The 16,935-nt window shown below is 42.3% G+C and overlaps 1 protein-coding gene across 1 annotated transcript; it reads left to right on the plus strand.

Annotated features, from left to right (window-relative positions):
* The first annotated feature begins 923 nt into the window (after positions 1 to 923).
* Positions 924 to 6,960, plus strand: LOC145405035 (pantetheinase-like). The gene is made up of 7 exons (XM_080276535.1): positions 924 to 1,038; positions 1,514 to 1,671; positions 2,991 to 3,146; positions 3,708 to 3,913; positions 4,906 to 5,011; positions 5,312 to 5,423; positions 6,164 to 6,960. Exons 1-7 carry the CDS (start codon positions 924 to 926, stop codon positions 6,958 to 6,960), a joined length of 1,650 nt encoding a protein of 549 aa, XP_080132661.1.
* The last annotated feature ends 9,975 nt before the right edge of the window (positions 6,961 to 16,935 follow it).

Here is a 16,935-nt window from a genome sequence, read left to right on the forward strand (position 1 = left end):
GGTTACGAGAAAGTGCGAAGCCCTCGCGAGTCTCGTCAAGTTGTGGTATTTTCTCACATATGAGCGGCTCAACCCGGCCCGGCCCGAAACGGCCCAGCCCTACCCAGCCCGACCATAACGCTTTTGAGAAGCTTACATCTCAGCAACCACAGGGCCGATCACAGCGCGGTATGCACCATATGATAGCCCTATTCTTTAAGATTTGTTTTTAACAAGTTTCATCACACCCCGGCGATGCACGGCACGTGACGCAGGACAAGTGCAGCATGTCGAAAATCTTCAAAAGAGGGCCACAGGCCAGACAGTTTGCCATAAAGGCATGAAACTTAGTAGGCAGATAACCATCAATATACTCTAGACCTTCTCGGGGTGTAAGGCGACATTTCAATGCTTTCGGATTTAAATGACCTCTCTCGTACCTCGCCGACAAAGGCGTTTTATTGGCTAAGTAAAATTTGGTGAGCCTTATGAGGTAGGAATGAGTCTGCCTTGTTGCTAGCCAAATCAACCTTCCAGTCTGACAACATGTGGCCTTTAACCAAGCTGAAAGGGGTCGATGACCTTTCCCAGATTAGAGGAGTAGTGGCTGTTGCAATCCCAAGGTCATCTAAATGTGAACCCAGTGAGCTGCAGACAGAAGTTACTCCTGTCCTGCAGTCCACCATCCTCGTTTTGGGGCGATAGTGAGGTAACTGAGGGTCGTTTGTACGACCAGGCAGCGGTGCCACCCGGTCATATCTGTGCCACCACGTGAAAGTGTTCCTCTTCAGCACCACAGTACGAAGCAGCCAATGAAATACACAGTCTGGTTTAAGGAGCAAAAATAAAAAAAGTCTATGATTCCAACCATGGCTTATCAAAAAAATTTATGAATACGAGAACTGGTTTATATATATATGTGTGGGAGGGTAGGAAGGTCACAGATGTTGCTGGTGCGGCGGGGCACTAACAGCGTCCACACACCACTACACCCGATGACCACCATGAAACATCTTGTACTGCCGGGCCTGTTGCTCTGTCTAGCTAGCGGCAGGGCAGGTGAGAATATTCGCTAGTGTAACTTTCATATGTGTCTTTTCTGTATTGCTGGTCCTCTTAGTTCTTAGGCAGTTGGAAGATATCTAATGTAAGTGTCCCCTTGTACTGGCGCCCTCTTTTACTGGCTGTCCTCTTATACTCGTATGTTTCCTCTGTACTGGTGGTCCTCTTGCATTGCTGGTCCTCTTGGCCTCTAGTCAGCTGAAAGGTATAAAATACTTTACCTTTTATATATGTCTTCTTGTCTCGTTCTTTTTCTGTCATGCTAGCGACAGGAAAGTGAGAATGTCAAGAACTGTGGACTTGCAATTCCTCTCCCATTTGCGTTTTTCAGTCCCTAATTGAGTTTTATGTTTAGTCAGGTGTCTGCTTGTCTTTTAAAACAACTGTAGTTTGTTGAGCATACACTGTACGGGGCTAAAGGTGTGAATTATAAACTCCGTGCTGTTCTTACCGCCCGTGCACGCCCAAACAGCGACAGTGGACGGCGTCGTGCGTGCGGGGGAAAGCGTGACGTACGTAGGCGCGGTGCTGGAGTATGAGGCGTACAAGGAGTGGACGGAAGGAGGGGAGGCCCTCTTGAGCGAGAACGCAAGGATCATCTCAGAATACGCGGCCCTGGCTAAGGAGCAGGTAGGACTGAACCACCTATCTATCCAGCCGTCTGTCTGCCAACTACATTAAAATATATGTAATTTAAGACATACAAAAAAAAAATCAGTGTAAATTTTCCAAAAGAGATATTTGCCGTCGTAAATTTTAATGCAAATGCCTATAAAACAAGATCCAAAATAGATATGATTAAAGTGCCTCGCCGTACTAAACAGAAAATCTTAGGAGAGAGAGACAGAGACAGAGACAAAGAGACAGAGACAGAGACAGAGACAGAGACAGATACAGACAGACAGACAGACAGACTGACTGACTGACAAACAGAGAACAAAAAAGATAAAAGGAAAGGGGTTTTTACACGTTTTGACTCTCACAACTATCTTATCTGGCTACCACAATCACCCTCCCCGTGAAGACTATGATAAAACTGTAAACACGAAATACAAGGTTGGGAATGAATACGCCACAAACAGCTGCTAACTTTTTTTTTCCTCATAGCTAAAGAGTGAACGTCGCTAGGCTATAACTTTCTTCTTTCGTTTTCTTATATCCCCCCCTATTTTCTTTTCCTTTTTCGTTTTAATCGCCCCACCATTACCTTACACCAGAGGGTTCCAGTACTCTATCAACTGCGTACCCCTGCAGTCCTTCTTTAATAATCACCTACATCCCCCACTTTTTCCAGGTGTGAAAAAATAGGAATAAACAAGCACGTCAACAAATTCAGGAATGTCATTATACGAATTTTTCCTCTACAGCACAGCAGAGAAAAACAGAAATTGACAGTACAACTATTCATTCAAGCAAATATTGTTTCTATAATAACTTAACTCATGTACAGTACATTACGAGACAAATTTTCACCAGTAACATGCAAATCATTCACTATTTTTTGAGAGTAAAATGTACATGAATGTTTATGTATGTTAAACAAGGGTAAACAATCATTTCTGATAAAGAATTGATTGTCCATACTACGAAAGAAAACATTTTATATAACAGTGCCAACTTAGACATATCAACAAAGTACCAGCGTTTTAAAATACAGATGCTACTTTAGACTATTAAGTTATATCCATATTAAAAAGTAATGATACTGATCTAGGTATAGTGAAAAGCCAAAAATAGAGAGAGAGAGAGAGAGAGAGAGAGAGAGTGAGAGAGAGAGAGAGTGTGAGAGAGAGAGAGAAATGGCATAACTTACACGTTTTCAGCTATAAAGATGTTAATGGATTTTTACTAACTAACTATTTTGGATTTTCAGTGAACAGATGAGCCTAATTTAAAAGTTTACCATTCTCCCAGTACTTCAAGATTACAGAACTACATTGAATTTCCAGGGCGCGGATATTCTTGTGGCTCCCGAGTATGGTCTTCAGAGCCTGGAGATGCATTCCGCTAACCCGCAAGACTTCTTTTCCGTGACGCAGTACGTGCCCGATCCGGAAATTCGAATCATACCTTGTGGAATGAACAGCGAGCCAGAAAACTTTGTGGTCAGTTCCAGTTAGTTCGAGTCAGTTTCAGATGGTCTGAGGCAGTTCCAGTTTGTTTCACTTAGTTCCAAATCAAATCCCTTCCAATCAGTTTTAAGTCAATTTCAGCTAGTTTGAAGCAGCTCCAATCAGTATGAAGTCAGTTCCAGTCAGTTTCGAGCTAGTTCCATTCAGTCAAGTCGGTTCCAGTTAGTTTCAGATCAGTTTAGGTTGGTTTCAGAACTTTTCCATTTATCCAAGAATCAGTTCCTTTCAGCTTCAATTAGGTGTAGATAGAGAAGGTTGATTTGTTAGACAGTCAGCATTCAGGTCAGTTTCAAGCAAAGAAAGTTGACTTCTAAGGCCTAAACTTTGAGATCAGTGTCAAACAGAGAGTTAATCTGCAAGGCAGGTTGTAGACAACCTTCAAGATCACTCCAAGCAAAGAGAGTTGATTTCTAAAGCAGTTTGTAAAACTGATCACTATCATTACTATTATTACAATTTTTAATTACTTTGATGTTGATGGTTATGAACGCACGTAATTTCACCTGTCCTCCCCCCTCCCTTTCTCTTCTGCAGGCGGTGAGGGCGTTGAGTTGCACTGCCTTGTTGAATCAGATATACCTGGTGGTGGATCTCGCAGAAGCCAGCCCCTGCAACGCAGAGACCGCCACCAAGAGCCCCTTCCCAGACGCCATCGATACCGTTTATGAGTGCCCCCCCAGCGGCTACATCTTCTACAACACCCAGATCGTCTTTGATAGGAACGGCACTCTGATCGCTAGGTAAATGCACACTCAGCAACAAAAGTCCTGCGCAGCTCAAAGTCGTCGTTTGATTAGGAGGTATCGGAGGTTCGAGGAATGAAACAGAGGGTAGTAGTAGTAGTAGTAGAAGTAGTAGTAGTAGTAACAGTAGTGTTCTAACCTCCTATTCTTCAGGGTTTAACTACGATTGTGAGCTGCACTAGACTTTAGTTATTTAGTACTGTACCCTCCTGTTCCACGTTTAAGCTTCGAGTGGTATCTTTATTCTGGAAACTTTGTCTACGAACATGCTAGGTATCTGAATTCCCAAATATGGTTGCGAGAGAGCCAGCCACAGTAATAGAAACAAACCAAACGCTGCCACACTGCTCCAAACCTGAAGCCTACCTGTCAATGTGGACGTCAGGGTGTGTGCAACGTAAGGAGCAACATATTCATGGTTTATTGCTACTCCCTTGACTTGATAACAAACAAACAAGTTGTCTAGGATAGGAAAGGCACATCGTCGCCATGTTAATGTGTTGCAACCTCTCCTTCTGCCATTTTTTTTAAATAGATGAGGAGTGGGGGGGGAAAAAAATCCAAGTACTAGATCACAGGTGTCCTCTGTTCGCAAAAAAATCTGTAATAGTTGGACCTGAACTGGTGTAGGATGAAGTTTGGGGGGAATTAATCTGGGGAGACGATTTCCAAATAGAAGCAGCTCTAGGAATAAATTAATTCTGTCGCCAAAGACACAAAACATGGAAGGCTGCAGCATGAAACGAAACTTTTGAGGGAGAGAAGAGACTGAGACTATATAAAAACACCATATACAGATAGATAGGCAGGCAGACAGAGACAAACAGATAAATAGATAGTTGATAGATGCAGATAGATATATAAATAAGATATATGTATAAATGTAAAGAATATGCAGTTGACTGACCAAAGAATGGGTGACATCTTGTGGGACAGGAGGCATATGGACCGTTGTAGTGCTCACCCTCTCTCTCTCTCTCTCTCTGCAGGTATCGCAAAAAGAATCTATTTTTGGAGCCTGAGTTTCATCCGGGAGCCGAAAGTGACGATACGGCCCTCTTCACTACGGATTTTGGGGTCACTTTCACACTTCAGGTAATTGAGAGAGAGAGAGAGAGAGAGAGAGAGAGAGAGAGAGAGAGAGAGGGAGAAAGAGAAAGAGAATCAATACAAGGATGACATAACAACACACAAGACTGCAACAGTGTATGATATGCAAAATAAACTGCTAAAGAATTGTTAGAAAAGACCCCCCAAATAAACTGCTAAGGAAAAGCTGTTAAGGAAGCCACCTAAGCTGAATACAATACGAGGCTGAATACAATAGCTGAATACAATACCAGGATGAATACAATAGCTGAATACAATACCAAGCCGAATTCAATATCACGTCAGATTTGCTTCGACATCGCCTTCCCTCACCCTGGCCTGAACAACGTGGTGAGTCGCGGGGTAAAGGACGTGATAATGAGTACTGCTTGGGTGGATAGTCTGCCCTTCCTCATAGGTAAGCGAATTGCCTACACCGATTTTCTGTCTGTCACACCAGTACATCGATTTTCTGTCACACATCAATGGTTCGATTTTCTGTCTTATATCAAAGCGCCTATTTTCTGTCTCTGAAATAAGTCAAATTTTGTCTCACACATCAATACATATATTTTTCTGTATCTCTCATCAATGCATCAATCTACTGTCTCTTGCGTCAATGTTTTCCACTCTTCTTCACAGGTGACTAAACTTCTTACTTCTGATTTCTCTCTCTCACATCGATGCTTCTATTTTCTGTCTCTCACGTCATCATCACGCATCATTGCTAAATACATTGCATTCCCTTGAACAACCAGTATACGAAATTCATACTGATTCCTTACACCGTTATTAATATGCTAAGACGTCATAACTTTTGTTCTTGAGGCACTTCATGAGTTAATCGTAGTAATGAATTCAAGTGGTTACACTCACACAGACGGAGATTGGACGGACTTTCAAGAAATTTGATGTTAGTAGATGAAGAGCAAAGGTTAGTGTGACATCTGCTATAGTGATTAAACCCTGTGACTGAGCAAAGAGAGCAGTAGCCGGATGAAGCGTGCCCAGGTAAAGTAAAGGGGTGCAGTTTGACTAACGAATCCTGTGAGGCAAGAAAATATGATTTCTTGAAAGTAAGAGGAGAACAAATACATAGCAAAACAATAAATAAGTAGAGAAAAATCAATAAATTACTCTTTTGTTACATACCGACAGCGCCATCTGTGCAGAACGGATGGTCACATGATCTGGGCGTCAACCTCCTGGTGTCCGGGTACCACTGGCCTGAGAGGGCCAAGCTGGGATCTGGAATCTATCGCGGGTACACGGATCTTCAGCACGACGTCTCCTTCGATTCAGAGTCAGGCAACAGAATGATCGTGGCGGAGGTGGAGTCGGTGGCCTCTGTGGCAGGAGTGAGGCGGCCATCTCACGGAATACAGAAACCTCGAGTCATAAAAGGGGGTATTAAAAATCTGACCGTCCCTCGAAAGGCCTCTCCTCCCAGCCCCCGCAGAGATCACCTAATTTACTACGACGACCTCAGCAACTACACACAAACAGTGCTGACTTCAGGTGCATCTGGTGAAACTTTCGAAGCGCAGGCGTGTCACGAGGACGGGTTGTGTTGCTCCCTCACCTACACCGCCACCAGCAGCCTTACCTACAGTCTGGTGGCTTACAGCGGCCTCATCACTCAAGGCTTCCACGACTACAGCTTCTACGCCCAGGTGTGTAGTGTCCTGTGGTGCCAAACTGAGGACGTCAACACCTGTGCTCACGTCGATGGTGGACTCCCTCTGCCTGACGAATTCGGACCTTTCACACTCTCGGCCAGCCTCACCGCCAACTTTGCATATCCGGCGCTGTTTTCCCGCAACCTCACAATTGCGGACAATGATCATTACTTTGTCTCAGGCGACGGCAACGTGGTAATTATGTCAACTCAGGAACCGACAGCGAACCTCTTGACGGCTGGCTTCTATGCGCGTTGGTATGAGCGTGATCCATAAGGTTAGTAAATTTAAAGGTAACTGATAAGGCAAAAAAATATAATTGCCTGTAATGCCTTTCTTTACTACTTAGAAAACTAGTGTCACTGTCATTACAAATTATTTCTCTGTCTTGATCCCCTCGTTCAAAGATGTGATACGGATTAACTTAGATTATTTTCTCAGCACTGTGTGAAGAAGTGCATATAAAATAAAGTTGGTTCACTTAACAGTTCGTTCAACTACCCTACACAAACGAAAAAGATATTACACACACACACACACACACACACACACACACACACACACACACACACACACACACACACACACACACACACACACACACACACACACACACACACACACACACACACATTATTACTTCATTGTCAGTACTGTTGTGTATATCTTTAAGGTTCCGCTGATGTGAAGGGGTTTATGAAAGTGATATTTTACCTCTCCAGCTTGAAAAATTTATCCCAAGAGAAATACAGTTGTCATAATAAAGCATGAATATAATCTAAATAAACATCACAGGACTAATCGGGCTGAAATGAGATCTTTGGTGCACGGCTAAGGAGAGGGAAGCCTTCAAGGAGTGGCATCACAGTCAATTATTTCATGTAAAGGGAGAGAGAGAACGGAGAGAGTCTTAAAAGGGGCAGAGACAACGAAGAACCAGTATTGAAAGAGCGAGAGACGACGGAGAGACTGTTACAAATAAGGGGAGACACAATGAAGGATTTTACTGCCTTAACAAGTAAATTCTTAACATGAATTAGAGAGACTAGGGGGTGTTCAGGGCGAGTCAGCTACTACACTATTAAATGATAACTAGAAACCGCTGAAAAAGTTATATAACACGTTCTGTACATGTTAATTTTGGAACACACACGCTACTGTGCATGTTTGGGTACTACTTGGCATTAACGGAATTACCAGAGCACTGTGACAAGTTCCTGACGCTTGATGTATTTGTGATGAGGGTGAAAGTTAGGGAGATATGGGTAAGGGTGAGAGCAAGGAGGGTGAGGGTGAAAGAGGGGGGGGTAGGAGGGTGTGAAATGGATGAGAGGAAGGATAAGGGGACTGGGGTATGTGGGTGAGGTTGTGAAAATGAGGTTGAACGTCAGAGTGAGAATGAGGGTAAGGGTGAATATTTGTGGAGTATGAAGCATGACAGTAAAGGTTAGGGTGAAAGTGGGGGAAAGAATGAGGGTGAGTGAGTGAAAAATAAGAGTCAGGGAGGACGGTGAAAATGAGAGTAAGGATGGGGGTACAGAATGAAGGTGAGAGTTAGAGTGAAATAAGGTGAAACTGAGAGTGAGGGTGGTGCGAAGGGAGAGAAGGTGAGAATGAATAAAGGTGACAATGATTGAGGGTGGGGGGGGGGGCTGTGACGTAACGTGACACTGGTTAGAGCATGAGGGGTTAATCGTTACGTCAGTCGGTCATTCAGTGTCGGTCTCTGCCCCGATTCACACCCACGCCGCACCTCAAGCAACCAGGTAACACCCCCCCACTCACCTGATACCTTTCCCACCTGACATCCCCTCATCAGACCCCTCCTTCACCTGACACCTCCTTCACCTGACATCTTCACCTGATACCTTCCTCACCTGACACTTGACACCTCTCTCACCTGATACCTTCCTCACCTGATACCTGACACCTTCATCACCTGGCACCCGACACTTCTCTTACCTGACACCTCCCTCACCTAACTCGAAAAATATAGTACTTCACCTGACACCTTCCTACTCCCTCACGTGACACTTTCTTCAACTGAAACCTGACACTTACAGTACCTTACCTGACATCCCTCTCACCTGACATCTGAGACCACTTATTTCACCTAACACCACCTTTATCTGACACCTCTCTATCCCTGTTCTTCATCTGTCATTCTTTTACATTTTAACTCTCACCCTTCTCATCCATCTCATCCTCACCCTCCTCCCACTCCCTATCATCATCTGACACCCTCTTCATATGACACCTCTCACTTTTGACACCTCCCTGTGTTATCAAAATGCCCTCATGTCACCAATTTCATCTAGACCTTTTCAGTAAAACAGAGAGCCAAGGAATAGACCATATCCCACATTTGGCGGTAATTTCTGCAGTATGTGATAATGATAAAATGTCTCATCTTCCCGTATCATTGCTGAGTACATTCCACAATCTGATGATGACAGGTGTTTCTGAAATGATTGCCAACAATTAGGGTCTTGCTAACAACCCGGGGCACTTCGTTTTAGTAATGTGGTTCTTATAATTTACAAGCATTATCTCTCATTACAAGAATGTGCTTCGCTTAACTTAAGGCTTCCTATCAGTACCCTCATATAAAGTTCTGATGGAAGCCGTGTTTCTCGCCATTCAATATAATAACGTCTTGTTTAGTGTAATCTGGAACGAGAGGGACGACTCTCTCTTTTGTATTGATTTTGTTTTTTTTTCTTGGAAGGAACAGTTTGCGGACTCCTGGCCTTTAGTTCTTTCTTCCTTGCATATATATATATGTGGGCTGCAGGAGAGGGGCAACTTCAGCCTGCAGGCCACCGAGTTTGCAGCCAGATTAACCTGAGGCTGCAACGATAACTATTTGATATATTCTTACTATAGCCAGACGCTTTTATTCAACTAAGGAAAGTCCCCCAGTAGTGAAGAGGTTATTGAGGGCATTAGCTATAAAATACCTGTTAAAGTATCTCTCAAACTGGATCAAATCGTCTGGAGAGGGGAAAAAACAAGCTACAAAAACACAACCTCGGCCTGAAGGGGTTAAACAACAACAAGAACAAATAAAGGAAGACATTTGACCAACAAACATAGTACTGAGAGCACACACACACACACACAGAAGTGCAGGTGTGGACATCGTGAGGGGGAAGGGAAGAGAAATCGAGGGTATATGTGAGCGCGATTGACAGGTAATTCTCCATACAGGCAGAGTGAATGAGTAGGTATCGAATATGGGCCACGTAATGTATCACCCATATACCGTGACGCGTGACAGGACGGAAAATGAGTCACCTTGGATCACGCACGCCTCCCTCAGTCACTCAAACAATGCTGGTAAAGAGAATGGCATAAGAAGAGAGAAAGAGAGCAGCATAAAAAGAGAGAAAAAGAATAACACTAGAGCATGGCAACTTCAGCGTCTTTATGAGGCGTGATAGTACGTCTCCCGCAGTTTAGGAGTTCCGAACATCTGAAGGAGACATTACATAATTCAGATATACAGTATACCCTTGCATCGACCTTTGAAGGAGAGACAGCAAATGTTGGGCGGCAGAGAGGCATAAGTTGGAGCTTGGGTTCTTTATTTATTTTAATGTTTTCGGCTACACAGAATCCATCTTCAGAGAGACGGTTCTGTGTAGCAGGAAACGGTAGGGAAAATAATGATTTCAAGCCTTACTCTGTGTCTCTCTTTCACCCAACATCTCCACTTGTCGCAATGGACCATCTACAAGAGACAGAATCGTTTGCGAATGTGAAGAAACAGCGGGGGACGACGTAACTCAAGCTCAGAAAGTTATGAATACGAAGAAACGGTGAAAATCGACGTAACTCAGAATACTTATGTAACAGGAGGTTGCACTGTTAATATTTGCCAAGAAATGTGGGTAAATAAAGAGAGCATGGATTTTATTAGAGTTAGTTGCATCATCCTTTGGCCAATTTATCTATATCTGGAAAGTAACACTCGAACAAAATAGCCATACCATTTTGCGGAGGATTTTATAGTTTAAAATAATTTCCATTTCCATAAAAAATTAATGACCTGTAACATGATGAATTAATCCAGTATTAAATGATTGCTATAATGTCGTAGGGGTGCTGGAGAAGGACGCCTTCACGAAGTGGCACTGATATAACCGAGCGGCCCTTCTGCCCATTTATACAACTTCCGTGAACTCACTCCCTACCGCAAAAGAAGGGCGATGGACTATCTGTAATGCACCGGGTTGACGCTTCAGCTGAACCCGGGAATACAACTACCACTACTGCTAATACCAAGAAGCCTTTAATTCTATAAATATTAATGTTTACAGGAATCCTCTCCGTGTGCGAGAAGGGAGAGACAGAGAGAGACGAAGGACTTAAAGGAACCAGTGTATTGGGGGATGAGCATGACGGCAGCTCAGGTAGATGCTGTTCCTGTAAACATTTTTCTTACCGGCAATCACACCTGTAAACATTTTTCTTTTCTAATCACAACTATAAAAACAAAATCCTTTTCTGCACTTACAGTTATGATCATTTTTTTTTTTTCTGTTGTTGAACCTATTAACATTTTCCTTTCCAACTGTCACACTTATAAACTTTTTTCTTTCCTGCAATCACGCCTATATATATTTTTTTCTTTTCTGCAGGCGTGCTAAATTAAAAGAAGCTCAAGTTTAGTACTGTAAGGCATGTTTCAAAATTACTCAGGTGTAACGTGAGGAGTAAATCGCTAAAGAACAGGTGTTACGGAGCCGCCACAGCCATTCAGAAGACGACCCTCTTTCATATCTCCATTATCAGTGTCTGTGGAGGATCGTCCTTCTTATGCCACATCTTCTGTACTTCATGGATTACATATTTTACGAGGCTAACTTGGGTCTCTTCCCCGACAATCATATAGGATAATGACTGTGTGTGTGTGTGTGTGTGTGTGTGTGTGTGTGTGTGTGTGTGTGTGTGTGTGTGTGTGTGTGTGTAAGGTTATAATATATGTTATGAAGGATTATGGGTCTCTCTGTGTGTGTGGAGGAATATGGTGATACAGTAATGGTATTGCGGGAGGTGTGAGGGATGACGAGATGGCATGATGTGTGCGTGGGAGGGGGTTATGTGGCCATGTGTGTGTGTGTGTGTGTGTGTGTGTGTGTGTGTGTGAAATCGAAGAGCATTTCATATTAGCACTCAGGCTCCTATGACCCTTTCATCTGAATAAAATTGTCTGGCATTAACAAGAATTGAATATTAGAGTTGCCCCGACCATTAGAGGGTTAAGGTGTAATGTGTAGAACAAGTCGCATAGAAAAAGGTCTTACGATACCTCCAGAGCCAAGAAGAAAGCATCTTACAATCTCGTGGACCCAGTTACACCCAAGGAAGAAAAATTACTCCTCTTCCTTTGTATAATAAACGATTTTCAACCGTATTACTGACCACCTATACTCACTTCAATTCTACTTGTCCCAGATACTTGTCCTTTTGAAGCTTATTTCACGTAGCTCAGTGGTAGAATAAGACTATGTTATGATTCTTAATTCTCTTCATAGCACTCGTTCGTGACTTGCATTATATTCTAGTGTTAGTCTCCTTTTTGAGGTTGGTGAGAGAGAGAGAGAGAGAGAGAGAGAGAGAGAGAGAGAGAGAGAGAGAGAGAAATGATAATAGGTGAGCAAATGACATAACTAGCCTGAAAATTATTGGACAATGTGGACATGTAACGATTCACATTCCTCATCCATGTGTCTTTTGTCTACGCAGGATAGAACGCAGTGATTACGTCGAGTATAAATGTATCTAAGCAAAGAATTAACCAGTATCGGCACAAATCACGAGAACCCAGAACAATACCTTCATTTAAACATAAAATTAATCGGTAAAAATAGATGTTACGGGGGCACAGAACAGCATACAGTGTTTATCGATGCATCTTAATCCTGCTTCAACTCACTCATTAGCTGGAAAATAAGTATAATTAACCGGGCATAAATCAGTGGACATATAAAAGACTTGGTGCGGAACAATACACAATACTTATCGATGTGTCCTTCTCTTTCCGCTTCTTGGAACTCACTTGTAAACTCCAGTATTCTTTCATTAAATAGGATATAAATCAATGTAAATCAGAGCAAATATAAAAGGGTTACACAACGATATACAGTATAACACGTATTGATGTTTCTTTTAACTGTGCTGCCTTGAACACACTGATTGACTGGAGTGTAAATGTAAATAATTAGATATAGATTTGTTGGGTATAAAAGAAAAAAAATGTACACAATACCCGTCGATATGTCTTTTCTTACACTGATTACCTGGAGAATAGACATATGTAATTTGGTATAGATCAGTGCACATAAAAAAGACAATTACCAGATCAATAAGTTGGGTGTTGCCTGTTGATATGGTATTAGTTTTGGTATTAGGCTATGACAGACGATTATTCTGGGTATTTGTGACACGTTTGTTCTGCTATAACAAAGAACGCTATCCCCTTTCAGTTCAGTAAAGTGTAGTCATATTAGATGGTCGATTTGGCTGGTAACGAAGGAGAGTCATCAATGCTTCGTTACTAAGGCTCACTGAATTTTATGCAACTACGACTCAGTTACCAAGATATGTCATTTAAAACCAAACTGACTTACAAATTAACCGAAATTGAGAGTTTGCAATGTTCAAATATCATGCCGCTGTACAGAATGGGACAACAGTTCGCCTGATGCTTCGCCTCTTCGAAGCTTCATCAAACCCTCACGAGGTGTTGCTATGGTAACCAGCCCAGTGTTTTGAAGCTTCATCCTTACGAGGCCTTGCTAATGTAACCAGCCCAGTCTTTCGAAATTTCATCAAGCAGTGCTAAGGCCTTGCTGAAGTAAACAGTAATACTCCAGCGGATTTGGAGTGCAACAGTCTCACTTCATTATGTAATTTCTCTCTATCAGGTCAGAGCCCCGGACGTGTTGAAGGGTTATTGATCACAGTTGTATGTCACTTGTATAATGGGCAGGTCGCTGAATTAGTTTGGCGAGAGAATGAAAGCTGAACAGTGTGCTATATAGGGTGAACAGCATAAGAGTTAGCGTATGGATCACTATAATTCTCATTGATGGCATTCTCTCCGGCTCCTATAACTCACTCTCTGCTGAATAAAATCACATGGCATTACCTGGAATAGATAATTATAGAGCTGTGCCAAGATGAGAGGTTTAATGGTTCACTCATGCTGTCGTAACTCACTCTTGTCTGAATTGAGTCATTTGGCACAAGCTCAAATAGACAGAGTTATCCCGAGCGTGGGAGGGTTTATGATGACTGTATTCTCTCAGACGATTTCATAAAGCTGAAGTGAGGCATTTTTGAGAAGAGGAATGAGATATAGCATCCTATAACCTCTTCAGTGCTTGAGGTCCTACTTAAGCTGAATGAAAATCGTCTGACGGCATAAAAAAGAATAAAATGATGTCTTAGCTGCATAAGTTAAGTTGAGAAGAGGAATGTTGGGATCTGATATGCAAGAAGTAATTTCATGGCACACACACACACACACACACACACACACACACACACACACACACACACACACACACAATCAATCAATCAAACAAGCGTGCATTGTTACCTCTTGCGTGGCTACTCATTTACACGTCTAGTCACAGCAAATCCGTTCATACCCCACTGACAGGACCGGAAGAACTAGGGTGTAGGAGGACCAGAGATGAGGCTTCCATAATCCAGATCATTTTAAGGAACAGGAGGCGAACCTACGTCCCTGGAAGCTCTTAAAAAACAAAAAAAAGAAAAAAAGTAAAAAAACATGAATTTGCACACACTCAGGCTCTAAAAACAAAATCCTAAAATAAGTCCGTTGTTTTGAGAAGTATTTTAACCTCCACAGCCGGAGAACGTAATATTTATTCTTGGTGCCGTCTTCCTCAGTCTGTATTTCCCTCTGCCTGCAACCTCCAGTCTTTTAAACTCAGTGTGTACAGTTTTTTCGAACGTATCTTGACTTTGCCTCTCTGTTGTTTATTTCTTCTTAGAGGATGCAACATTTGGGGAGTCCAGTCTTTGGTTCTTTCTTCTCTGCATTAAAATAAAATAAAACAAAAAAACAATAAGGAAAGCACTGTGATAGCGAAGGAGTTAATGATGGTTACGTCAAACTCTCTGATTTATAATGGCTTCCTCTAGGCTGCATAAAATCGAATGACAATTTTTTAATATGCAAATTTTGCCCTAGAGCTAAGGGATTAAACTTCTGGACCGTAATATTTAAATACGCTTTGTTCGTGGGACCATGTATTAAGTGGCTTTGGATAATCATAGCACTTCTTCCTAAGCAATTTATTCAGCACATTAAGCCTTAAATATCCTCTTGTTAATATAAACTTGTATGTCGATATTAAAAAGATACACAATAGAATACAAGAAAATGTTTTGATGTGGTACAGAATATAATGCGCTCAGGAAACGGTGAAACGAAGACTCCAGTGCTATCAAGAGAGAGAGAGAGAGAGAGAGAGAGAGAGAGAGAGAGAGAGAGAGAGAAAGAGAGAGACTTAATGAATGCCATGGTAGTGAAAAGATGCAGTGTACCAGGGGAGGGTAAAAACTCTATCTCAGGTACTGTTTTCCACGCGCTGTGAAGGCTATGGACAACACACACACATCAGTCTTCTGCTCTATGTATGAACTGGGATTGAGTGGCAGTGTCTTCCCCGGCCCTCCACCTCACATCCTCGCCTTGATGGAAGAGTGCACGCGTTGCCTCGTGTTGTCTTCAGTTTCAGTGCTTATATATCTCGTTTAAACCTTGCACTTTTTTTCTGTTTTTGGTATTTTTGTTTCCATAATATTTCATGAGTTTACTGCCCCTCCTCTCTCACTCTCTCTCTCTATTAGCTTGTTCTGTGGGTGTGTTAGGATGGTGTGTCTTTATACTTGTAAAAATTGGACTTATCTATTCTCCCTCTATGGTGTTTATTTTTCTCTTTCCTTGCTCTCTGCACCCTCCTTCATCCCATCCTTAGGTGGAATAAAGGTCGGAATGATGATGATGATGAATGAGATTTTCCCTGTGGTCGAGATGCACCGTGCCTGCTGCCAAGATGCTTTTAACATGTGTACCAAACTTCACTCTGGTCCTTGCCACACTCCTTACGTTCTCAGCCATAACAGTACTTGTTCCTTTTTGTTCCATCACGTTAAGCTGTATATATCCTCCTCTGCTGTTCCCTTTTCTTTTATCAATCACGTTAAGCTCTGTATATCCTTCTCTGCTGTTTAGTACGAATAAATAAGGGGACCCAAAAGAGAAACTCTGGCCTGTTAAATGTTGTTGGTAATTCTTCTCAAAAGGGAACTGATTGTAATAAAACACGACCAGCCAAGCTACCTTCCAGCCTAAGAGAAATTCTAGGCCAAGGCATTAATTACAGTAATATAGACATGTGGTAAATTGTAATTCGTTTCTTTGTGTATTACCGCAGTAACTACAGCATAATATAATGACTTTGTATATTTCTTAGCCAGCAAGGATGGGTGTGGCGGTGGTGGTGGCGGGAGTGGTGGAGGCAGCACTCGTCTTCATTCTGCTTTCGAGTCAAGGCGCCGGTAAGTCTGGTTGCCTCTGTATCTGTTTGTCCATCCATCTATCTGACTGTCTATCTGTCTAACTGTGAGTCTTATATTACGTAGGGAGACCTAAGCTAGGTTATCTTAGTCCAGATGATTCAAAGGTAGGATACCAACTTGCCCCCCGGTAAGATGATAAACTTCTTGTCATCAGTGGGAGTTTCGAATTGCTGTGCTGAAGGCATGGCCACCACTCCATCACTAGACAGTTATTGTGTCAACACTTGTTACTATTACACACACACACACACACACACACACACACACACACACACACACACACACACATAATAATCTATAGCCATTTAATTCCAATTTGTAGTTTTTTTTTTTTTTTTGGGGGGGGGGTCATTTCCAAATTTATTTATTTTCATTTTTTTTTTAGTATCCTACATACTCTTATGCTTACCTAATTTCTAACACCTTTCAAATGCAAGGTTAACGTCCTCTCACAATCCGTTTTGCGTAACTCTACATATGGGTTTTTACACACCATTTTCACAGCATTTTCGTGCTGAGAATTGATGGCGCTTTCATCGGCGGGAGTAGGACTGGCAGTGTAGCACAACAATATGGTTTACCTTTTAAGCTGTGGTACGTACTTTCAATTGTACTTCGGATAACGTA

Source organism: Coenobita brevimanus, chromosome 65 (assembly GCF_032717465.1).
Source record: "Coenobita brevimanus isolate Jiangsu-jjx chromosome 65, ASM3271746v2, whole genome shotgun sequence".
Classification (NCBI taxonomy): domain Eukaryota; kingdom Metazoa; phylum Arthropoda; class Malacostraca; order Decapoda; family Coenobitidae; genus Coenobita; species Coenobita brevimanus.